The sequence below is a fragment of the Thalassophryne amazonica genome, chromosome 18 (assembly GCF_902500255.1).
Source record: "Thalassophryne amazonica chromosome 18, fThaAma1.1, whole genome shotgun sequence".
In the NCBI taxonomy this organism is placed as follows: Eukaryota; Metazoa; Chordata; class Actinopteri; order Batrachoidiformes; family Batrachoididae; genus Thalassophryne; species Thalassophryne amazonica.
The window spans coordinates 74,642,170-74,667,613 of NC_047120.1; the positions used below are offsets into that span (position 1 = coordinate 74,642,170).

Below are 25,444 nucleotides of genomic sequence, written 5' to 3' on the forward strand. Positions count from 1 at the left end.
ACCTGTGTATGTATGCATGCTCTCGGGCAGATGAATTTTCCCTTACAGGGGATGAATAAAGTATCTATCTATCTATCTATCTAAAGAACATGAAGCGTTGCAGCTCACAATGATTCAAACTGAAAATAATGGAGAAGCAACCCGAGCTGCTTCTGGCATTTTTACATAAAACAAACACAATAACAACATCTATAAACCCAGAGAATATATTCACAAGAGTTTTAGGCACAATATACAAAGAGTTTAATGCTGTTATCCGTGTGGAGCCTGATCAGAGCGTCTCAAATGCATTTCTTCCGTCGTGAATGTACTGAGATTACCCATAATGCACTTTGTGGAGACACAATGTCCACACTAAAACTTTCAAAATTGGTGCATTAGTTTAAAACTAAAACATATATCTAACTTCCGACGTGACTGTCATGCCCCGCCCAGTTCCAGGCTTCAGCCCTTATTTTCCCTCTTTATTTGGTTCTGCTCTTTCTGCCCCAGCCTTGTTTTATTAATTGCTATATTCATCATGTGTTTATTCTGTGTTCTATTTTTGCTTTGGCACTTTCTTTCTTTGTTACTCTTAGACTTCAGCCATGTTCCAGTTCCGTTCTAGTTTTGTTCTATCAGTCTGTGTTTCATGGTTTATCATTTAGTTATTGTTTGCCTATATTGGCTGTTCTCATTTCTGTAATTTGTAATACTGTAATGCCAGGTTTTGTTATCACTTAGTTTCTGTTTTTCTTATAGTTTTGTCTGTCTGTGCCACTTTTGTCATGGTGTGTTATTTCCCATCATTCTGTTTATCATGTTCTGGTTTGCTTTTCAGCTCTGTTCAAGTTTAGATTCCTATTCATGTTTTCTTTGTATGATCTCTAGTTGTCTTGTCTGTAATCTCTTCACTGCTCACTTGCACCTGTCTGTCTCATCCTGTTCTCGTCTGCTCTGTGTCTGCACTCTTCTCAGTTCTCACGTGTTCACACCCAGCTTCATTTTTATCAGTCTTCTTCTGATCACTCTCTGCACCTGCACTTTCTCATCACTGTTGGCCACGCCCCATTTGTCTGTCATTTCCTTGCCCATTTGTCACCCGCCTTTCTGCTTCTCTTTTGCCGCTTAGTTTACACCTGACCACGCCCCCTTCCAGGTCCGTCCTCCGCCACGTGCACCTCATTATCTTATTAACACCTGTTCTTATTTAAACTGCTTCAGTTCACTTCCTCCCTGCTCGTTTGTTGATTCATTCACTTATCAGCACTTTGTCTCATCCTGTTTTTGCCAAGCTGTGTTTTTGACTCTGCTCTGTGGACCGGGTCCTGCTTTTTGCCTCAGCCCTGACAACTCTGTTTGCTCGTGTACTGACCCTGCTTGTTTTTGACCACGTCCTCTGTCTTGTCCCTGCCTGGTACTTTTGCTCCGTGGACTGCCTTCTTGTTACTGAACCCAGGTCTGAATTAAACCATCCTTTACGCATACGTCCTGTTGTGAGCCTGCATTTGTGTCCAGCCTCTGTCTGTGCCTCGCCTCCGCTCAGTCCTGTCAGAACAAAGGAGCCAGACATGGACGCAGCGGGCTCGAACCCGGTCAACAGGAACCAGGACCCCGACGCCATCAAAAGGATTTTTGATGACATTCAGTTTTCTTTGTGTGTTTCCGGGCCTGCTACTCTCCGAAGGAGAAATTTGATTTTCTAGAGCAGGCATGGGAACTTTTGGAAGCAAATGTTTGGCTTTATGAGCTCTTCCCTGATCTGCAGGACCTTGACACAATTTTTTTCTGGCAAAAGACTTCCCGACTGGATAAAACATCCTGAGGCCCACCTGTATTCTCAACACCTGCCCTCTGATGACGACGCTGAGTGGAGCGACTGTGATGAAGATGACGATGATTCTTCTGAGACAGAGCAGTTTGCAGTTCAGGACACGGTTAATGTGTTATTTAAGATACAGGACCTATTTTTTGAATATCAGGACAATCTGAGTCCACAGAACCGACGTCACGTTCTGTCGGCGCTTGATCAGCTTTTACAAGCCGAGTCAGATGTGGTCTACTCTTTTCCTGAACTGAAGAACATTAAATCTCATTTTAAGCAGGGCCAGGTTCCTCCATGCATTGAGGATCCAACTGATTTTTTGTTTGAATCGGACATCACCGCTGCCTGTTCTTCTACCGAACCACAGTACATAACACTGTCGGACGCAGCCTGGTGCGCATCAACGCAAAAACCGGCCGCACCATCTCAGCCGGAGAAACCGAGATCACAGCCATGCTCAGCACCCATTCTGGCCCCTTCATGGGGGCCACCTAAGCCTGCGCCGCGTAAGACTCTTGTGGATTCCACATGCCCACCACGGGCGAAGCGGAGCCGGTCTCCACCGTTTTGACGCCATCAGCGCGTTGGCACCAGGAAACCCCAACCGCGCTCACGACTTGGACTTCCTCATGCCCGACTTCTCTGCATCTCCCTGAACTAACAACGGCTGTTCCAAGCCTACCACCTGTACCAGCCCTTCATAAGTCTTGTGCACCTGTGCCACGAAAGACCGCGCGCACCGTGCCAGCGGCTGAACCAGTCTCCACACCAGCGGCACCAGCGGCTGAACCAGCTTCCGCGTGCACCACACCTGTGGCTGAACCAGTCTCCGCACCTGTGGCACCTCCAGCCGGACCAGTCTCCACGCGCAATGCGCCAGCGGCACCTGCGGCTGAACCAGTGTCCGCGCGCCCCGCGCGTGCGGCTGAACCAGTCTCCACGCGCCCCGCGCCTGCGGTACCTGCAACTGCACCAGTCTCTGAGCACACTGCTTCTGCAGCACCAGCCGCCGGACCGGCCTCAGTGCACACCGCGCCGCAGCCAGTTTCGACGCCTGACAGGGCGTCGGTCGTACGCACGCTGTCTGAACCTTCCTCTCCGGAGCCTCCTCGTCCTGCTCCTGCTTTAGTGTCGGCTCAGAAGATGACGCTGGAGGACACAAACCAAAGGACGGTCAGTGACTTTTCATTTGAACTCTGTTTTTTACGGGTTTATTTTGTGCTTGGCTCTCACTGCGGTATTGTATCACTTCCTGTTCCGGAGCACAGCGGTGTTTTTCTGTATCTGTTAGCTGTTTAATCTGCGCAGTTAGATTGATCTAGTTATCTAGATTACGATTTGTTTCCCAGTGTAATCTTTACGTGCCTTAACTAAAGCACTCCTTCTGCTGAATCACCTCTAAATTATTTACACATTATTCACTTTGCGTGTTTTTAGGAATCCGCTAGCTTAGCGTAGCTACTAGCTCTTAGCCGATTTAGCATGACGGCTTCTCCTGTCTCTCCCGCACTTTTCTGCTCTGGGTGTGAAATGTTTAGTTATTCCTCGGCCTCCTTTAGCAGTAATGGTACTTGTATTAAGTGTAGCTTATTCGTAGCTTTGGAGGCCAGGCTGGGCGAATTGGAGACTCGGCTCCGCACCGTGGAAAATTCTACAGCTAGCCAGGCCCCTGTAGTCGGTGCGGACCAAGGTAGCTTAGCCGCCGTTAGTTCCCCCCTGGCAGATCCCGAGCAGCCGGGAAAGCAGGCTGACTGGGTGACTGTGAGGAGGAAGCGTAGCCCTAAACAGAAGCCCCGTGTACACCGCCAACCCGTTCACATCTCTAACCGTTTTTCCCCACTCGACGACACACCCGCCGAGGATCAAACTCTGGTTATTGGCTACTCTGTTTTGAAAAATGGGAAGTTAGCGACACCAGCAACCATAGTCAATTGTCTTCCGGGGGCCAGAGCAGGCGACATTGAAGGAAATTTGAAACTGCTGGCTAAGGCTAAGCGTAAATTTGGTAAGATTGTAATTCACGTCGGCAGTAATGACACCCGGTTACGCCAATCGGAGGTCACTAAAATTAACATTAAATCGGTGTGTAATGTTGGGAAGGTGTCGTAGCACGGACCCACAACAGGGGGCGCAAATGAACGGACAATGAGTAAGCCAAAAGGTAACAATTTAATGTTGTGACAACACACAACGTAACACACAGAATTTGTAAAGTCAATTAACACCAGGTGACGTGTGGGTAGGCTCGAAGATAGAAGACCCCGACGAGAGAGAGGCCGCGTCCCACACGGCCTCCACCACCAACGGTCTGAAGAACACCGGAGCCGCCAAGTCCCGAGTCCCCAGGTGACCTCTGTCTTCGGCTGTCGACCCTGGTACTGCTGGCAAAAAGCAGAGACAAGATGAATGAGTGTAAGTCCTTACACTCAGTGGTCCACAGTCTGTACACAGTCAGGAGGAGAACCTCCACCTCCGAATCACACACTCGTGCAGCTCTTGTCTAACCACTTATCTGTTCAGAGAGTGTGGCGCAGTCGTCGTCGTCACGCCACACGCTGAAGTCCCGGATAAGGCAACGTCCACAAGAATAAGCCTGCAAGTGAGATCTGGTTTAGTACACACAAAGTGTCAGATAGCAGAGAAAATACCTCTCGGTAGTCGATTTCTCGGCGGGGAGGTGGAGTTGCAGTCCGGCTTAAGTACTGGTGTAGATGAGTGACAGCTGGTGTGATGAGTGACAGCTGTCACTTCCTCTGGGTCTGGCGCCCTCTCGTGCTTGGAGCCCGCACTCCAAGCAGGGCGCCCTCTGGTGGTAGTGGGCCAGCAGTACCTCCTCTTCAGCGGCCCACACAACAGGACCCCCCCCTCAACGGGCGCCTCCTGGCGCCTGACCTGGCTTGTCCGGGTGTCGTCTGTAGAAATCGGCCAGGAGGGCCGGGTCCAGGATGAAGCTCCTCTTCACCCAGGAGCGTTCTTCAGGTCCATACCCCTCCCAGTCCACCAGATATTGGAACCCCCGGCCCTTACGACGGACGTCCAGGAGCCTGCGGACCGTCCAAGCAGGCTCCCCGTCGATGAGCCTGGCAGGAGGCGGCGTGGGTCCAGGTGTACAGAGGGGCGAGGTGTGGTGCGGTTTGATACGGGACACGTGGAAGACAGGGTGGATCCGCAGCGAAGCCGGGAGACGGAGCTTCACTGCGGCCGGGTTGATGATCTTGAGGATAGGGAATGGTCCGATGTATCTGTCCTTTAACTTGGGTGAGTCCACACAGAGGGGGATGTCCTTTGTTGACAGCCACACCTCCTGCCCGGGCTGGTACGTGGGGGCTGGGGACCGTCGGCGGTCCGCATGGGACTTGGCCCTCGTCCGGGCCTGTAACAGGGCAGAGCGGGCGGTCCGCCACACCCGGCGACATCTCCTGAGGAGGGCCTGGACCGAGGGCACACCAACCTCTCCCTCCACCAGCGGGAACAATGGGGGCTGGTACCCCAAACACACCTCAAAAGGGGAGAGGCCGGTAGCAGACGAAACTTGGCTGTTGTGGGCATACTCGATCCAGGCCAGATGGTGACTCCAGGCCGCCGGATGTGCGGAGGTGACACACCGAAGGGCCTGCTCCAACTCCTGGTTGGCCCGCTCTGCCTGGCCGTTGGTCTGGGGGTGGTACCCGGACGAGAGACTCACGGTGGCCCCCTTCTCCTTGCAGAAACTCTTCCACACCTGTGAAGAGAACTGGGGACCACGATCTGAGACGATGTCCGATGGTATCCCATGCAGCCGCAAGACGTGATGGACCAGGAGGTCTGCTGTCTCCTGGGCCATCGGGAGCTTCGGGAGGGCCACGAAGTGGGCCGCCTTGGAGAACCGGTCCACTATCGTGAGGATTACGGTGTTGCCCTGGGACGGCGGGAGGCCCGTGATGAAATCCAGGCCGATGTGAGACCAGGGGTGATGAGGCACTGGCAGGGGTTGGAGAAGGCCCGTCGTCCTCCGATGGTCTGCCTTGCCCCTGGCGCAGATGGTACAGGCCTGGATGTAGTCCCAGACGTCGGTTTCCAGGGACGCCCACCAGAAGCGCTGCTGGACTACTGCCACGGTCCTACGCACTCCGGGATGACAGGAGAGCTTGGACCCGTGACAGAAGTCCAATACGGCAGCTCTTGCCTCTGGTGGGACGTACAGTCTGTCCTTGGGGCCAGTCCCCGGGTCCGGGCTCCTGGTCAGGGCCTCCCGGACGGTCTTCTCCACGTCCCAGGTAAGGGTGGCCACGACAGTGGACTCGGGGATGATGGTCTCGGTGGGGTTCGACAGCCCCGCTTTGGCTTCTTCTTCGTGCACCCGGGACAATGCATCTGATTTTTGGTTCTTGGTCCCGGGGCGATATGTGATCCGGAAGTCAAAGCGCCCGAAGAACAGAGACCAGCGGGCTTGCCTGGGGTTCAGCTGCTTGGCGGTCCGGATGTACTCCAGGTTCCGATGGTCAGTGAAAACCGTGAAGGGCAACGACGCCCCCTCCAGCAGGTGTCTCCACTCTTCAAGAGCCTCCTTCACCGCAAGAAGTTCCCGATTGCCAACGTCATAGTTCCGTTCAGCTGGGGTCAACCTGCGGGAATAAAAGGCACAAGGATGGAGAACTTTATCAGCCTCCACGCTCTGGGACAGCACGGCACCTATCCCTGAGTCAGAGGCGTCCACTTCTACTACGTACTGGCGATCAGGATCAGGCTGCACCAGAACCGGTGCAGTCGAGAACCGGCGTTTCAACTCCTGGAACGCGGCTTTGCACCGATCCGACCAGGTGAAGGGGACCTTGGTGGAGGTCAGGGCAGTCAGGGGGCTAACTACCTGACTGTAACCTTTAATGAACCTCCTGTAAAAATTTGCAAAGCCGAGGAACTGCTGTAGTTTCCTGCGGCTTGTTGGTTGGGGCCAATCTCTCACTGCCGCAACCTTAGCCGGATCAGGGGCGACGGAGTTGGAGGAGATGATGAACCCCAGGAAGGACAAAGAAGTGCGGTGGAACTCGCACTTCTCGCCCTTCACAAACAGCCGGTTCTCCAACAACCGCTGTAGGACCTGACGTACATGCTGGACATGGGTCTCAGGGTCCGGGGAAAAGATGAGTATATCGTCCAGATATACGAAGACGAACCGATACAGGAAGTCCCGCAAGATGTCATTTACCAAAGCTTGGAACGTCGCGGGGGCGTTAGTGAGGCCGAACGGCATGACCAGGTACTCAAAATGACCTAACGGGGTGTTGAATGCCGTCTTCCATTCGTCTCCCTTCCGGATCCGAACCAGGTGGTACGCGTTTCTAAGATCCAATTTCGTAAAGATTTGGGCTCCATGCAGGGGCGTGAACACTGAATCCAACAGAGGTAACGGGTATCGGTTGCGAACCGTGATCTCGTTCAGCCCTCTGTAATCAATGCATGGACGGAGTCCGCCGTCCTTTTTGCCCACAAAAAAGAAACCAGCACCCATTGGGGAGGTGGAGTTCCGGATCAGCCCGGCAGCTAAGGAGTCCCGGATGTAGGTCTCCATTGATTTGCGTTCCGGACGTGAGAGGTTGTACAACCTACTGGACGGGTACTCAACGCCCGGGACTAAATCGATGGCACAATCATACGGTCAGTGCAGAGGAAGAGTGAGCGCCAGATCTTTGCTGAAAACGTCAGCAAGACCATGGTACTCCTTAGGCACCGCCGATAGATTGAGGGGGACTTTGACCTCCTCATTAGCTGTAGTGCCGGGGGGAACCGAGGATCCTAAACACTCCCGGTGGCAGGTTTCGCTCCACTGCGTCACAACCCCGGACGGCCAATCGACCCGGGGATTGTGCTTCACCATCCATGGAAAACCCAGAATCACTCGGGAGGTAGACGGTGTTACATGGAACACTATCTCCTCCCTGTGATTCCCAGACACAACCAAGGTCACTGGTTGTGTCTGATGTGTGATTAATGGAAGCAGGGTGCCATCTAGTGCTCGCACCTGCACTGGTGCCGGCAGAGCCACCAGAGGGAGCCCTACTTCCTTTGCCCATCTGCTGTCCAGCAGATTCCCTTCTGACCCCGTGTCTATCAGTGCTGGGGCGTGAAGGGTTAATTCCCCACAAAGGATTGTTACTGGGATTCGTGCCGATCTGCGGGGTCTTTCCGCGTGTGTGTTATGGCCCACCCTTAGCCCAGTTTCTAAGGACAGGCGTTGTAGTTTGACCGTTCAGGGCAGTCCCTCTGCATGTGCTCACAAGAGCCGCAGACAAAACACTCCCCGCGGGCCAGTCTCCTTTGTCTGACATTTGATCTTACTTTGGCCCTGCTCGTGTCCATAGCCTCCTCAGCAGGGGGAGCTGTAGCCACACGGGGCTCTCTGGCAGTGAAGCGTGGGGACGACATCACCTTGTCGGAACCGGAAGGGGGAGGGACGGCTCGTGCCCGGTCACGCCCCCCGGCCTGCTCCCGACGATGCTCATTCTAACGGTTGTCTAAGCGTATAACCAAATCGACAAGCCCGTCAAAATCCCGCGGTTCCTCCTTAGCCAGTAGGTGCTCCTTAAGGACCGGGGACAGCCCACTTACAAAGGCGGCGCGGAGCGCAACGTTATTCCAGCCGGACCTCGCTGCCGCGATGCGGAAGTCGACTGCATACTCGGCTGCGCTACGGCGCCCCTGTCTCATCGACAGCAGCACGTTTGAAGCGGTCTCGCCTGTGTTGGGATGATCAAACACTTGTTTGAACTCCCGTACAAACCCAGTATAAGATGTTAGGAGCCGTGAGTTCTGCTCCCAAAGCGCCGTAGCCCATGCGCGTGCCTCTCCTTGAAGCAGATTAATAACATAAGCTACCCGGCTAGCGTCTGATGCGTACATGACAGGGCGCTGTGAAAAGACGAGCGAACACTGCATGAGGAAGTCCGCACACATCTCGACACAGCCCCCGTACCGTTCCGGAGGGCTTATGTATGCTTCAGGGGACGGTGGGGGGGTTCGTTGAACGACCAGTGGTATGTCTGAAACAGGCCCAGGACCAGCCAGAGGAGGAGCTGCAGCAGCGCCCTGATCGTGCGCTTCCACCCTGGCGGCGAGAGCCTCCACTCTCCGATTAAGGAGGACATTCTGCTCGGTCACTAAATCCAACCGAGCCGTGAAGGCGGTTAAGATCTGCTGCAGCTCACTCAACACACCTCCCGCTGACGCCTGCGCTCCCAGCTCTTCCATTGGCCGTTCACGCTCGAGCTGACGCCCCTCGGAATCCATGACGAGTGGCCGAGAAATCCTGTTGGGAAGGTGTCGTAGCACGGACCCACAACAGGGGGCGCAAATGAACGGACAATGAGTAAGCCAAAAGGTAACAATTTAATGTTGTGACAACACACAACGTAACACACAGAATTTGTAAAGTCAATTAACACCAGGTGACGTGTGGGTAGGCTCGAAGATAGAAGACCCTGACGAGAGAGAGGCCGCATCCCACACGGCCTCCACCACCAACGGTCTGAAGAACACCGGAGCCGCCAAGTCCCGAGTCCCCAGATGACCTCTGTCTTCGGCTGTCGACCCTGGTACTGCTGGCAAAAAGCAGAGACAAGATGAATGAGTGTAAGTCCTTACACTCAGTGGTCCACAGTCTGTACACAGTCAGGAGGAGAACCTCCACCTCCGAATCACACACTCGTGCAGCTCTTGTCTAACCACTTATCTGTTCAGAGAGTGTGGCGCAGTCGTCGTCGTCACACCACACGCTGAAGTCCCGGATAAGGCAACGTCCACAAGAATAAGCCTGCAAGTGAGATCTGGTTTAGTACACACAAAGTGTCAGATAGCAGAGAAAATACCTCTCGGTAGTCGATTTCTCGGCGGGGAGGTGGAGTTGCAGTCCGGCTTAAGTACTGGTGTAGATGAGTGACAGCTGGTGTGATGAGTGACAGCTGTCACTTCCTCTGGGTCTGGCGCCCTCTCGTGCTTGGAGCCCGCACTCCAAGCAGGGCGCCCTCTGGTGGTAGTGGGCCAGCAGTACCTCCTCTTCAGCGGCCCACACAACATGTAACTTTGCAAAAACAATGTCGGACTCTGTAGTTTTCTCTGGGCCCCTCCCCAATCGGACCGGTAGTGACATGTTTAGCCGCATGTTCTCCTTGAATTGCTGGCTGTCTGAGTGGTGTCCAAAAAATGAGGTGGGCTTCATAGATAATTGGCAAAGCTTCTGGGGAAAACCTGGTCTTGTTAGGAGAGACGGCATCCATCCCACTTTGGATGGAGCAGCTCTCATTTCTAGAAATCTGGCCAATTTTCTTAAATCCTCCAAACCGTGACTATCCAGGGTTGGGACCAGGAAGCAGAGTTGTAGTCTTACACACCTCTCTGCAGCTTCTCTCCCCCTGCCATCCCCTCATTACCCCATCTCCGTAGAGACGGTGCCTGCTCCCAGACTACCAATAACCAGCAAAAATCTATTTAAGCATAAAAATTCAAAAAGAAAAAATAATATAGCACCTTCAACTGCACCACAGACTAAAACAGTTAAATGTGGTCTATTAAACATTAGGTCTCTCTCTTCTAAGTCCCTGTTGGTAAATGATATAATAATTGATCAACATATTGATTTATTCTGCCTAACAGAAACCTGGTTACAGCAGGATGAATATGTTAGTTTAAATGAGTCAACACCCCCAAGTCACACTAACTGTCAGAATGCTCGTAGCACGGGCCGGGGCGGAGGATTAGCAGCAATCTTCCATTCCAGCTTATTAATTAATCAAAAACCCAGACAGAGCTTTAATTCATTTGAAAGCTTGTCTCTTAGTCTTGTCCATCCAAATTGGAAGTCCCAAAAACCAGTTTTATTGGTTATTATCTATCGTCCACCTGGTCGTTACTGTGAGTTTCTCTGTGAATTTTCAGACGTTTTGTCTGACTTAGTGCTTAGCTCAGATAATTATAGTGGGCGATTTTAACATCCACACAGATGCTGAGAATGACAGCCTCAACACTGCATTTAATCTATTATTAGACTCTATTGGCTTTGCTCAAAAAGTAAATGAGTCCACCCACCACTTTAATCATATCTTAGATCTTGTTCTGACTTATGGTATGGAAATAGAAGACTTAACAGTATTCCCTGAAAACTCCCTTCTGTCTGATCATTTCTTAATAACATTTACATTTACTCTGATGGACTACCCAGCAGTAGGGAATAAGTTTCATTACACTAGAAGTCTTTCAGAAAGCGCTGTAACTAGGTTTAAGGATATGATTCCTTCTTTATGTTCTCTAATGCCATATACCAACACAGTGCAGAGTAGCTACCTAAACTCTGTAAGGGAGATAGAGTATCTCGTCAATAGTTTTACATCCTCATTGAAGACAACTTTGGATGCTGTAGCTCCTCTGAAAAAGAGAGCTTTAAATCAGAAGTGTCTGACTCCATGGTATAACTCGCAAACTCGTAGCTTAAAGCAGATAACCCGTAAGTTGGAGAGGAAATGGCGTCTCACTAATTTAGAAGATCTTCACTTAGCCTGGAAAAAGAGTCTGTTGCTCTATAAAAAAGCCCTCCGTAAAGCTAGGACATCTTTCTACTCATCACTAATTTAAGAAAATAAGAACAACCCCAGGTTTCTTTTCAGCACTGTAGCCAGGCTGACAAAGAGTCAGAGCTCTATTGAGCTGAGTATTCCATTAACTTTAACTAGTAATGACTTCATGACTTTCTTTGCTAATAAAATTTTAACTATTAGAGAAAAAATTACTCATAACCATCCCAAAGACGTATCGTTATCTTTGGCTGCTTTCAGTGATGCCGGTATTTGGTTAGACTCTTTCTCTCCGATTGTTCTGTCTGAGTTATTTTCATTAGTTACTTCATCCAAACCATCAACATGTTTATTAGACCCCATTCCTACCAGGCTGCTCAAGGAAGCCCTACCATTATTTAATGCTTCGATCTTAAATATGATCAATCTATCTTTGTTAGTTGGCTATGTACCACAGGCTTTTAAGGTGGCAGTAATTAAACCATTACTTAAAAAGCCATCACTTGACCCAGCTATCTTAGCTAATTATAGGCCAATCTCCAACCTTCCTTTTCTCTCAAAAATTCTTGAAAGGGTAGTTGTAAAACAGCTAACTGATCATCTGCAGAGGAATGGTCTATTTGAAGAGTTTCAGTCAGGTTTTAGAATTCATCATAGTACAGAAACAGCATTAGTGAAGGTTACAAATGATCTTCTTATGGCCTCGGACAGTGGACTCATCTCTGTGCTTGTTCTGTTAGACCTCAGTGCTGCTTTTGATACTGTTGACCATAAAATTTTATTACAGAAATTAGAGCATGCCATAGGTATTAAAGGCACTGCGCTGCGGTGGTTTGAATCATATTTGTCTAATAGATTACAATTTGTTCATGTAAATGGGGAATCTTCTTCACAGACTAAAGTTAATTATGGAGTTCCACAAGGTTCTGTGCTAGGACCAATTTTATTCACTTTATACATGCTTCCCTTAGGCAGTATTATTAGACAGTATTGCTTAAATTTTCATTGTTACGCAGATGATACCCAGCTTTATCTATCCATGAAGCCAGAGGACACACACCAATTAGCTAAACTGCAGGATTGTCTTACAGACATAAAGACATGGATGACCTCTAATTTCCTGCTTTTAAACTCAGATAAAACTGAAGTTATTGTACTTGGCCCCACAAATCTTAGAAACATGGTGTCTAACCAGATCCTTACTCTGGATGGCATTACCCTGACCTCTAGTAATACTGTGAGAAATCTTGGAGTCATTTTTGATCAGGATATGTCATTCAAAGCGCATATTAAACAAATATGTAGGACTGCTTTTTTGCATTTACGCAATATCTCTAAAATCAGAAAGGTCTTGTCTCAGAGTGATGCTGAAAAACTAATTCATGCATTTATTTCCTCTAGGCTGGACTATTGTAATTCATTATTATCAGGTTGTCCTAAAAGTTCCCTAAAAAGCCTTCAGTTAATTCAAAATGCTGCAGCTAGAGTACTGACGGGGACTAGAAGGAGAGAGCATATCTCACCCATATTGGCCTCTCTTCATTGGCTTCCTGTTAATTCTAGAATAGAATTTAAAATTCTTCTTCTTACTTATAAGGTTTTGAATAATCAGGTCCCATCTTATCTTAGGGACCTCGTAGTACCATATCACCCCAATAGAGCGCTTCGCTCTCAGACTGCAGGCTTACTTGTAGTTCCTAGGGTTTGTAAGAGTAGAATGGGAGGCAGAGCCTTCAGCTTTCAGGCTCCTCTCCTGTGGAACCAGCTCCCAAGTCAGATCAGGGAGACAGACACCCTCTCTACTTTTAAGATTAGGCTTAAAACTTTCCTTTTTGCTAAAGCTTATAGTTAGGGCTGGATCAGGTGACCCTGAACCATCCCTTAGTTATGCTGCTATAGACGTAGACTGCTGGGGGGTTCCCATGATGCACTGTTTCTTTCTCTTTTTGCTCTGTATGCACCACTCTGCATTTAATCATTAGTGATCGATCTCTGCTCCCCTCCACAGCATGTCTTTTTCCTGGTTCGCTCCCTCAGCCCCAACCAGTCCCAGCAGAAGACTGCCCCTCCCTGAGCCTGGTTCTGCTGGAGGTTTCTTCCTGTTAAAAGGGAGTTTTTCCTTCCCACTGTAGCCAAGTGCTTGCTCACAGGGGGTCGTTTTGACCGTTGGGGTTTTACATAATTATTGTATGGCCTTGCCTTACAATATAAAGCGCCTTGGGGCAACTGTTTGTTGTGATTTGGCGCTATATAAAAAAATTGATTGATTGATTATGTGCCTCATTGAATAGTCTGTTAAAGGCCCCACACCCTCTCCTGGGGTGGGCCATGAATGACCATGACACACAATTATTGAAGGTTTTGATTTTAATACTCGAAAAAATAATTTTGTTCCTTGGGATCTTTCCATGGTTTGGTTGTGGGATTCTGGAAATTAATTCCACCCAACATCTATTAAAGTCCTCTCTCTGGTCCCTGATTACATCGGTTAATCCCGATTACCCACAGGGTTTGATTAACCATTTTTCGCAATACATTCGGCACTCTGAGAAAGCACAGTTTATTCTGGTTGGTTCTTTTGTTGGTCTGCTCTTGGTTTTAGTTTTCTGTCTGCATCATAGCTCATTAATGTGGCTTCTTTGCTTTTTATGGTTTTTGTTCAAATACATTTATTCTGCATATAAGTGTTCTTTTTGGTCTCTTTTTAGTTATTTTCTTAGGTTGCTATGCGTATACCTGGCTATCATGTGTTATGGGGTCTTACGTTGGTTTGATTTGGTCTGTACCTGGGATATTGAAGCACTTTGTTTTTCTTTTTATGGGCTGTTTGGCATGGCGCTTCTCCTTTTTGCCCAGTGGCTTCTCCATTCTGTGGGACTCCTCCTTAGGAGGTTAGTTTCTTCACTATGTTGTTTTTGGGTAATTCATCCCACATCTGGCCCAGATTGTCCCTCTGGCACTGCCCTAGGGGTCAGTTCGTCCCATAATCGAATTTCTGAGATGTCCTTACATGATGATACTTCCCAGGTCTGCCCTCCTGACCCAGTAGTTGATCGTGACCCAGTTGTATGTCGCATGCCCAGGCCCTGTGTTATGCTGCATGGTCACCCTCCTGAGCCACCTAGATGTCTATTTCCTGCCATGGCTATGCACTATTTCGGATCCCACGGTCGCCTGCCAGGTTTTTGTTGTTCGGGTTTCCCCTGCCTGTTTTTCTGGGGTCTGTTGTTGGTCATCCTTGGGGCCTCCTGTTTTTGGGCCCTGTTATGGCTCTCCTGCCTCGGTTTGCCCACCATCCTGGGCCCCCGGCCGCCCACCCAGTGTCGGGTCGTTTTTGGACGGGTGCCCTGGGGCACCCACTTGGGGGAGGGGTACTGCCATGCCCCGCCCAGTTCCAGGCTTCAGCCCTTATTTTCCCTCTATTTGGTTCTGCTCTTTCTGCCCCAGCCTTGTTTTATTAATTGCTATATTCATCATGTGTTTATTCTATGTTCTATTTTTGCTTTGACACTTTCTTTCTTTGTTACTCTTAGACTTCAGCCATGTTCCAGTTCCATTCTAGTTTTGTTCTATCAGTCTGTGTTTTCATGGTTTATCATTTAGTTATTGTTTGCCTATTTTTGCTGCTCTCATTTCTGTAATTTCTAGTACTGTGATGCCAGGTTTTGTTATCACTTAGTTTCAGTTTTTCTTATAGTTTTGTCTGTCTGTGCCACTCAGTTTTTGTCATGGTGTGTTATTTCCCATCACTGTTTATCATGTTCTGGTTTGCTTTTCAGCTCTGTTCAAGTTTAGATTCCTGTTCATGTTTTTCTTTGTATGATCTCTAGTTGTCTTGTCTGTAATCTCTTCACTGCTCACTTGCACCTGTCTGTCTCATCCTGTTCTCATCTGCTCTGTGTCTGCACTCTTCTCAGTTTTCACATGTTCACACCCAGCTTCATTTTTATCAGTCTTCTTCTGATCACTCTCTGCACCTGCACTTTCTCATCACTGTTGGCCACGCCCCATTTGTCTGTCATTTCCTTGCCCATTTGTCACCGCCTTTCTGCTTCTCTTTTGCCGATTAGTTTACACCTGACCACGCCCCCTTCCAGGCCCGTCCTCCGCCACGTGCACCTCATTATCTTATTAACACCTGTTCTTATTTAAACTGCTTCAGTTCACTTCCTCCCTGCTTGTTTGTTGATTCATTCACTTATCAGCACTTTGTCTCATCCTGTTTTTGCCAAGCCGTGTTTTTGACTCTGCTCTGTGTACCGGATCCTGCTTTTTGCCTCAGCCCTGATAACTCTGTTTGCTCGTGTACTGACCCTGCTTGTTTTTGACCACGTCCTCTGTCTTGTCCCTGCCTGGTACTTTTGCTCCGTGGACTGCCTTCTTGTTACTGAACCCAGGTCTGAATTAAACCATCCTTTACGCATACGTACTGTTGTGAGCCTGCATTTGTGTCCAGCCTCTGTCTGTGCCTCACCTCTGCTCAGTCCTGTCAGTGACGTTAATTTAAATAACTTGTCCGAAATTAGTTTGATTAAAATTTTAACCATAAGTTAAAACTGTATGCCTCTGGATAACTTGGGTGATATTGCCAGCATATCCATATGGGGTCAAAAGAAATGACCTTTTCTTTTCTGTGACCAGTTTTCCTTATTTACTTTAAGACTCAATAAGATGATGTTGACATAGAAAACCTGTAAAGCCTACTTTTAGTACACAGAAAATTCACAAGAGGTATCGAAAGCGGAATTGATAGATAAAATGTTATCAATACCCATCCCTACATAGTAAAATCACCAGTGTTAAATTAACACTGCCAGTGTACATATAGTCCTACTCTGGTCAGAGTGGGACCATATGTACACTATCAGGATTAATTTAACACTGTAAGTGTTAGATGTACACTAGTGATTTTACTGACATAGTCCTTACCCTCCGGGTGCTTTGTAATGAGATGCTGCTTTAGCTTGGCTTCATTTGCTAGGACATTTTGGTCTTCCATTGCTGTTCACAGTCAATCCAAAGTCAATATAACTGTCGTAGAGAAGCTTGAATCTTCGACTGGACTGGGTTGCTTGACGCAAGGACATTTCACTTCAAATCGCAGAAGCTTCCTCAGCTAAAATTCTTGCTGTGGTAGCTTGACTTCTGTCTTGACTCTTGTAGAGAAGAATAAAAAGAATCCACAAAAGCTGGAGTTTTAAACCTAACCAGACCCCGCCTAAGGAGAGGCAGACTGCTGTGGGCTAGTGACTAAACAATAGCTCTAATTAGCACCTATTGTGCTCTAGTTAGCACCCTCCTAATGACAGGGCAGCTGTCCCTCCTAATGATGGAACCGACGCCTCTCCTGATGGCTGATGATTAATAATTTCTTATGTGTCCGACCTCGTTCGTTGATCGTTAAAATTAATTTGTTAGTTCTAAATGCCATCATAATTATTTATAGGAAAACTTTCTATTTTTATTTCTCAAACAAATGTTTGGGCCTGAAAACAGTTTGGTATTATTTTCCTACTAAGGTTTGAACTTTGAGAGTGTTTACACACGAGAGAAAAGTGAGAAAATGTTCATGTCTGATTGAGAAAGTGTATAAACTGTGTAGTGAGGGGTTTTACAGCTTTGAAATGTCTATAATAATTGTAAAAAAATAACGCTGACTACGTCGCGGTTTCACATATTTTGGGCTATTTTTTAGAACGGAACTCCAGCGATTAATGAGGGACCACTGTAACACTTTACTGATTATATACAACAAAACAATTGATATGACGGCTGCTTTTGACGCTCTATTGGCACGCGTCGTGATTGGTGGAGTTCTTTTTCATTGCGTCTTCCTGGCTTCCATGTCGTAAAATGAGGGTGTGTCTGAAGCGGAGTCTGAATATTTATGGGAGTGTTTATTATAATTACGATTGTTTCCACCCGCCGCATTTATCAAGATCACGTCAGGCGTACGCCAGAAATGGGCAGGTGCGCACTGCTTGATACATGTCACGGCGACTTTGGTGTATTTGAAGTTTACGCCGTAAATTTACGCCACAAGTGCGCAACATTGATACATGAGGCCCACTGTGAGGGCTTTCCGGACCAGTTGTTGTTCTTTAGCCCTTCCCTCTGCAATTTTGGGCACCTGTAGGGCTCTGTGTTGAAGTGCCCTGATCACCCCGAGCTTGTGTTCAAGGGGGTGGTTTGAGCCAAAGAGCAGATATTGGTCAGTGTGAGTGGGTTTTCTGTAAACCCGTCTGGAGCTGTCTGTTCTCTCCAATCATAACATCACAGTCCAAGAAGGCTAAATGGTTGTTTCTGGCATCCTCACGTGTGAGCTTGATATTGGAGTCCACCGAGTTGATGTGTTCTGTAAAGTCCTCAACCTCCTGTTGCTTGATTTTAACCCATGTGTCATTGACATATCTGAACCAGTGACTGGGAGGGATGCCCGTGAAAGACGTCAAGGCTGTCTTCTCCACTCGCTCCATGTACAGATTGGCCACAATGGAGGATACCGGAGACCCCATCGCACAACCATGGATCTGCCTGTAGTAGTTCTCCCCAAACAGGAAATATGTGGTGTTAAGACAGATCTCCAAGAGTTGGCAGATGTGGTCTGGTGCGAGTTTGGTCCTTTCAAGTAGAGGTGGGGATGCAGGTGAACAACGATGTGACATCAAATGTTTTCTCATATTTTCTCATTTTAGTATGTCCACTTCATCGAATGATGCTAAGCCCAAACCAGCTAAACTATTTGTCCATTATCGCTAGCTAGAAATGCTAAGCAGCGCAGCAGGAGCTGTGTGCCAGGTTCCTCATGAGTAAAGCAACTGATACATGGTAGCGACGCTTGACAGATTTATGTGATGTGTCAATCATATGAGACTTTTTAATCAACCCAGAGCTAATGAGTGATTGGTTTGATACGTTTGTTTAATTGGCACGGCGGCCCCTACATGTAATTAGGCTTTTTTTTTTAATGGTACTGCATAACTTTAAGAATTTATTCCTAATTATTTTGCGGGAACACCTGTAGTGGCTGGTAGAATATGACATTGCATAACTCCACCGAGAGCGCAGACGTCAGCTTGCTGTCCTCATGAGGAAATAAATTAAAACATATCTCTTCAGCTGACCAATGCGTCAGCTCACCACAATGCTGGTGAATATCCTGCCATGCAGAAAATCACCACGAGGCGCGTCACTGCAGGATTTGTAACATTGTCATAATTAAAACACATATCACATTTGCAATGCGGTCACCATTGGAACACTGCACCCTGGACACGCCACGCCAGCTGATGCACCCATGAGATGAGAGGCCGGTTGATGTCCTCATGAGAGGAGCACATCAGGTAAAACATGAAAGGGAGAACAGTAATCCATGTCATTTCATGACATCCTGGTGTATATCTAGGCGGAGGCCAACTCCGCTCTTTATAACAGGAATTAAGTATTATAAATTATGGTGTTTTCTTAATTTTTTGCTCTGCTGCTGTGTGTGACCTGCCACATGCTCACACTGTGTTTGTGCGTGTGAACACGAGCGTGCACGATACCGTCACCATGGTATTGTGTCCGCCTGTCCAACCGCGCATCCCTCCCGACAGCAGGTGGAATGTTTCACTCCAGACTTCCTCGTACAATACCACAATGCTTCTCTTGGCACCCTGTCTCTAAATCCACAAGCATATAATGTAACTCTTTCTGGCCTTCAACAGTATTCTCAGAGCAAACATTGCATCTGTAGTGCTCTTTCTAGGCATGAAACCATATTGCTGCTCACAGATCTTCAACTGTTTTCTAAGCCTAGCTTCTACTACTCTTTCCAATAACTTCATGCTGTGGTAGATTAACTTCTGCACATCACACTTGTTCTTAAAAAATAGGAACCAGCACACTTTGAACCAGTTCGAGGAGTTTCCACTCCTCAGGCATCCTCTCACTTTCCAGAATCAGAATCCGACAATTTTATTCATGGTGGTGAAGTCCAGAACTTTTATACAGAACAAAGGAGGAATAAAGTAGCTGTATTTTGTTTAGCCTGAGCATGTTCAGGTTACATTTAATAATACAACCCCTTCTATATTTATTTCATTTATTTATTTGTTTATTTGACAGGGACAATGCAATCAAACATAATACAAGCCCCGTTTGCAGCTGATGTGATGCAGAGTTTATAGCTAGTGCTACTACTTAAACTTGCTGTCATAAAGCAGCTTATATACAACCCCTAACAATAATTATGGAATTACCGGCCTCTGAGGTTGTTCATTCAGTTGTTTAATTTTGTAGAAAAAAAGCAGATCACAGACATGACACAAAACTAAAGTCATTTCAAATGGCAACTTTCTGGCTTTAAGAAACACTATAAGAAATCAGGAAAAATAATTGTGGCAGTCAGTAACGGTTACTTTTTTAGACCAAGCAGAGGGAAAAAAATATGGAATCACTCAATTCTGAGGAATAAATTATGGAATTATCCTGTAAATTTTCATCCCCAAAACTAACACCTGCATCAAATCAGATCTGCTCGTTAGTCTGCATCTAAAAAGGAGTGATCACACCTTGGAGAGCTGTTGCACCAAGTGGACTGACATAAATCATGGCTCCAACACAAGAGATGTCAATTGAAACAAAGGAGAGGATTATCAAACTCTTAAAAGAGGGTAAATCATCACGCAATGTTGCAAAAGATGTTGGTTGTTCACAGTCAGCTGTGTCTAAACTCTGGACCAAATACAAACATGGTAAGGTTGTTAAAGGCAAACATACTGGTAGACCAAGGAAGACATCAAAGCGTGAAGACAGAAAACTTAAAGCAATATGTCTCAAAAATTGAAAATGCACAACAAAACAAATGAGGAACGAATGGGAGGAAACTGGACTCAACGTCTGTGACCGAACTCTAAGAAACTGCCTAAAGGAAATGGGATTTACATACAGAAAAGCTAAACGAAAGCCATCATTAACACCTAAACAGAAAAAAACAAGGTTACAATGGGCTAAGGAAAAGCAATCGTGGACTGTGGATGACTGGATGAAAGTCATATTCAGTGATGAATCTCGAATCTGCATTGGGCAAGGTGATGATGCTGGAACTTTTGTTTGGTGCCGTTCCAATGAGATTTATAAAGATGACTGCCTGAAGAGAACATGTAAATGTCCACAGTCATTGATGATATGGAGCTGCATGTCAGGTAAAGGCACTGGGGAGATGGCTGTCATTACATCATCAATAAATGCACAAGTTTACGCTGATATTTTGGACACTTTTCTTATCCCATCAATTGAAAGGATGTTTGGGGATGATGAAATCATTTTTCAAGATGATAATGCATCTTGCCATAGAGCAAAAACTGTGAAAACAATCCTTGCAAAAAGACATATAGGGTCAATGTCATGGCCTGCAAATAGTCCGGATCTTAATCCAATTGAAAATCTTTGGTGTAAGTTGAAGAAAATGGTCCATGACAAGGCTCCAACCTGCAAAGCTGATCTGGCAACAGCAATCAGAAAAAGTTGGAGCCAGATTGATGAAGAGTACTGTTTGTCACTCGTTTGCCAGAGGTGGTGCAACAAAATACTAGTGATGTGTTGGAGCGTTCTTTTGTTTTTCATGATTCCATAATTTATTCCTCAGAATTGAGTGATTCCATATTTTTTCCCTCTGCTTGGTCTAAAAAAGTAACCGTTACTGACTGCCACAATTTTTTTTTCCTGATTTCTTATAGTGTTTCTTAAAGCCAGAAAGTTGCCATTTGAAATGACTTTAGTTTTGTGTCATGTCTGTGATCTGCTTCTTTTCTACAAAATTAAACAACTGAATGAACATCCTCAGAGGCCGGTGATTCCATAATTATTGCCAGGGGTTGTATATAAGCTGCTTTATGACATCCAGTTTAAGTAGTAGCACTAGCTATAAACTCTGCATCACATCAGCTGCAAACGGGGCTTGTATTATGTTTGATTGCATTGTCCCTGTCAAATAAACAAATAAATAAATGAAATAAATATAGAAATTTATTTAATTTATAAATATATATAAATAAATAAATAGTTCACCACCTCTGGCTTTTCTAACAGCTTGCAGTCTCTGAGGCATGGACTTAATGAGTGACAAACAGTACTCTTCATCAATCTGGCTCCACCTTTCTCTGATTGCTGTTGCCAGATCAGCTTTGTAGGTTGGAGCCTTGTCATGGACCATTTTCTTCAAGTTCCACCAAAGATTTTCAATTGGATTAAGATCCGGACTATTTGCAGCCATGACATTGACCCTATGTGTCTTTTTGCAAGGATTGTTTTCACAGTTTTTGCTCTATGGCAAGATGCATTATCATCTTGAAAAATGATTTCATCATCCCCAAACATCCTTTCAATTGATGGGATAAGAAAAGTGTTCAAAATATCAACATAAACTTGTGCATTTATTGATGATGTAATGACAGCAATCTCCCCAGTGCCTTTACCTGACATGCAGCCCCATATCATCAATGATTGTGGAAATTTACATGTTCTCTTCAGGCAGTCATCTTTATAAATCTCATTGGAACGGCACCAAACAAAAGTTCCAGCATCATCACCTTGCCCAATGCAGATTCGAGATTCATCACTGAATATGACTTTCATCCGGTCATCCACAGTCCACGATTGCTTTTCCTTAGCCCATTGTAACCTTGTTTTTTTCTGTTTAGGTGTTAATGATGGCTTTGTTGTGTGGCTGGGGTGCCTGGCTGGCTTTTGTTTCTGTCTTCTGTTTTCTGTCTTTTGTTTTTCCTTCCAGGTAGCATGCGTTCAGGACTGAGTGGCTGTGTGGCTGAGTTATTAGGACCTCACCCTGATCACCTGAGGCTGGTCATGTGCAGCTCGTCAGGACTCACAGCTGTGGTGCATCTATATGGATTGGGGCATGGTTGCATTTAAGTCTGGAGTACACAGTGTGTATTTGCCAGAGACTCGACCTTGTGACCAGACAGGTGAGATCGACGTTTAGAGAACCATCTCATCATCATGGACGCAGAGACCGTACCAGGTTTGATGCCATGGTCTGTGAAAGAGGAGGGGGTGAGGTCTCATGCTCGTTAGCACACTTCCTGAGGTACTTTAGGTTTTGTGACTAACATGAGTACAGTCAGTAGATATGGTGTCCCTCACACCTTATTATATTGAGCTGTTATGTTAGTCATTTAATCAGCTTCCACTGCAGTGGAGAATTGAACTGGGTGTTCCATGCCTGCAGGGTGGGAAGCTGATTGGTAATTAAGCCAGGAAGTGTTTGCTGATTATGTACACCTTTGAGTGTTCTCTCTGTGTGTGGAGTGGTGGACTCACATGATGGTTTCTTCTTTCACAGACTCGCTTGGTCGCGGCCACCTGGGGGGTGTCGGCGGGGTCCTTGGGTCCGAACTGTTCTGGTTCCAGACCGTTTGTGCTGCTGGGAGCGCACCGTTTTTCCACCTCGCCAGACCGCGCACTAATTTGTTATTAATTAAGCACTCACTGTTATGTCATTAAATTCTGTTATCCTTTGAACCGTGCTCTGCTTATTTTATGCTGGGTCCTAATGTCAAACGCTGGTCGGTTCTCCGACTGCGTCCGACACATAACAGGCTTTTGTTTAGCTTTTCTGTATGTAAATCCCATTTCCTTTAGGCGGTTTCTTACAGTTTGGTCACAGACGTTGACTCCAGTTTCGTCCCATTCGTTCCTCATTTGTTTTGTTGTGCATTTTCAATTTTTGAGACATATTGCTTTAAGTTTTCTGTCTTGACGCTTTGATGTCTTCCTTGGTCTACCAGTATGTTTGCCTTTAACAACCTTCCCATGTTGTTTGTATTTGGCCCAGAGTTTAGACACAGCTGACTGTGAACAACCAACATATTTTGCAACATTGCGTGATGATTTACCCTCTTTTAAGAGTTTGATAATCCTCTCCTTTGTTTCAATTGACATCTCTCATGTTGGAGCCATGATTCATGTCAGTCCACTTGGTGCAACAGCTCTCCAAGGTGTGATCACTCCTTTTTAGATGCAGACTAATGAGCAGATCTGATTTGATGCAGGTGTTAGTTTTGGGGATGAAAATTTACAGGGTGATTCCATAATTTATTCCTCAGAATTGAGTGATTCCATATTTTTTTCCCTCTGCTTGGTCTAAAAAAGTAACCGTTACTGACTGCCACAATTTGTTTTTCTTGATTTCTTATAGTGTTTCTTAAAGCCAGAAAGTTGCCATTTGAAATGACTTTAGTTTTGTGTCATGTCTGTGATCTGCTTTTTTTCTACAAAATTAAACAACTGAATGAACATCCTCCGAGGCCGGTGATTCCATAATTTTTGCCAGGGGTTGTATTTTAAAGTTTGGTATGTTTCATTAAAATAAGATGTTTCCTCAGTTTTTAGAAAATATGTAAATTTTTAAAAACAATTTTCTATCATTTGATAGACTGAGCACGTTATCATTGAGTTAACTGAGCAATGAGTTAGTTGCAGTAAAGAGCAAAGCAAAAAACAAAAGCAAAAACCTTATTTTCTTCCAGTGCACATAGTGCATACAGAAGGATCAGCTGCACCAGTTAACCACCCTGTCCTTGTCTGAGTTCCGCTCAGATTTGACATGATGCTTTGTCTCCTACCTCTCCTTGTCTGTCTGATCTTTGGGCTCAGCATGGCTGTCATCTCTCGTCCGTGCACTCTCCTCTCGGCATGTTCTTACACCTCCCTACGCCCTGCTCCTGTTGCCTTGTCTTCTTCTCACTGTCCTCTTTGCTTGCCACTCCCCTCCTCTCTGACCTTCTGCAGTGCAGTTGGCAGCTGAGGGGTGGGGTGAGGCTGGGAGGAAAATGGGATAGTGAAGGGGGAGGGACTCCATCCATTTTTGTGGTTTTATTTTGTCTCTGTGCACACGCCCAGTGTTCTCCACCCGTTACTGTTGTATTATTCATTGTGGTACATCCGCCTGGGGTGGTTGGAGGAGGAGGAGTGATTTTTGAGCATGGGCCTGATCAGTTTACAGATGGATGAATTTATTTTGAGATGTTTGTGTATGTGAGGGTCTAAAACAAACAGGAGGAATAATCATCCAGGGAGTGTCTCCTCATTCTGCACCCAATTAACCTTGAGAGGTCTCCAGCTTCTCACTCCTCCGTAATCACTCATTTTCTGTTCTCTCCATTTTTTGGCTTCGATGACCTTTTGGTCCACCTTCTTTTTGTGTAAAGCTGTTTTAAAATGTATTAGAATGATGTGTCAATTTGCAGATGTCCACAATAAATTCATAGCAGCATCAATTAAGGTATCATTATGTCCTGGCGAGTAAGAAACTCATTAAACATGTCCACAGTTCAGTTTAATTCTATGACTCAGGAACGTCATTTATACTGGTGCCTGTCCTGGGTTCCTGCCCCGAGTAAAGAAGTTGACACACCTCAGGATCTTGTTCAGGTATGAAGTTGAGATAAAGTTAGAATTTGACATACAGATTCAGCAATAATGAGAGATTTACTTTGGATGGTTGTGGTGAAGAATAAACTAAGCCACTTTATATTATTGCTCTCAGCTCTGGTTGGAAACTTTGGATTGTGACTGGAAGTTTCATCAGCAGCGTGGCTGTGATCAGCCTTAGAGATGGGATATGAGACCCTGACATCCTGAGAGACTGGGCGCAGAGTTCCAACATCCTGAGAGACTGGGCGTAGAGCTCCGACATCCTGAGAGACTGGGCGCAAAACTCTGACATCCTGAGAAACTGGGTGCAGAGCTCTGACATCCTGAGAGACTGGGCACAGAGCTCCAACATCCTGAGAGACTGGGCGCAGAGCCATGAGATCCTGAGGGACCTGGTGCAGCTCCGACATCTTGAGAGACTGGGCGCAGGACTCCGACATCCTGAGAGACTGGGTGCAAATATCCGACATCCTGAGAGACTTTGCGCAGAGCTCCGACATATTGAGAGACAGGGCGCAAAGAGCTGACATCCTGAGAGACTGGGCACAAAGATCTGACATCCTGACAGACTGGGCGCAGAACTCAGACATCTAAAGAGACTGGGCGCAAATATCCGACATCCTGAGAGACTTTACGCAGAGCTCCGACATATTGAGAGACTGGG

General features: G+C 46.6%; 2 protein-coding genes across 2 annotated transcripts in view; both read right to left on the bottom strand.

Moving 5' to 3' along the window:
* The window catches only part of si:dkey-191m6.4 (rho GTPase-activating protein 22), a 177,503-nt gene extending 153,380 nt beyond the window's left edge, over window positions 1–24,123 (bottom strand). Inside the window, exon 1 of the mRNA XM_034193578.1 lies at window positions 23,970–24,123. Coding sequence (XP_034049469.1) covers window positions 23,970–24,012 — 43 coding nt within the window. The 5' untranslated portion in view covers window positions 24,013–24,123. The remainder of the gene's footprint in view (window positions 1–23,969) is intronic.
* Window positions 24,088–25,370, bottom strand: LOC117530640 (putative uncharacterized protein FLJ45035). Its single transcript, XM_034193521.1, has 2 exons — window positions 24,981–25,370; window positions 24,088–24,165 (listed from the first exon to the last, which is right to left on the bottom strand). Exons 1-2 carry the CDS (start codon window positions 25,368–25,370, stop codon window positions 24,088–24,090), a joined length of 468 nt encoding a protein of 155 aa, XP_034049412.1.
* Between the last annotated feature and the right edge of the window lie 74 nt (window positions 25,371–25,444).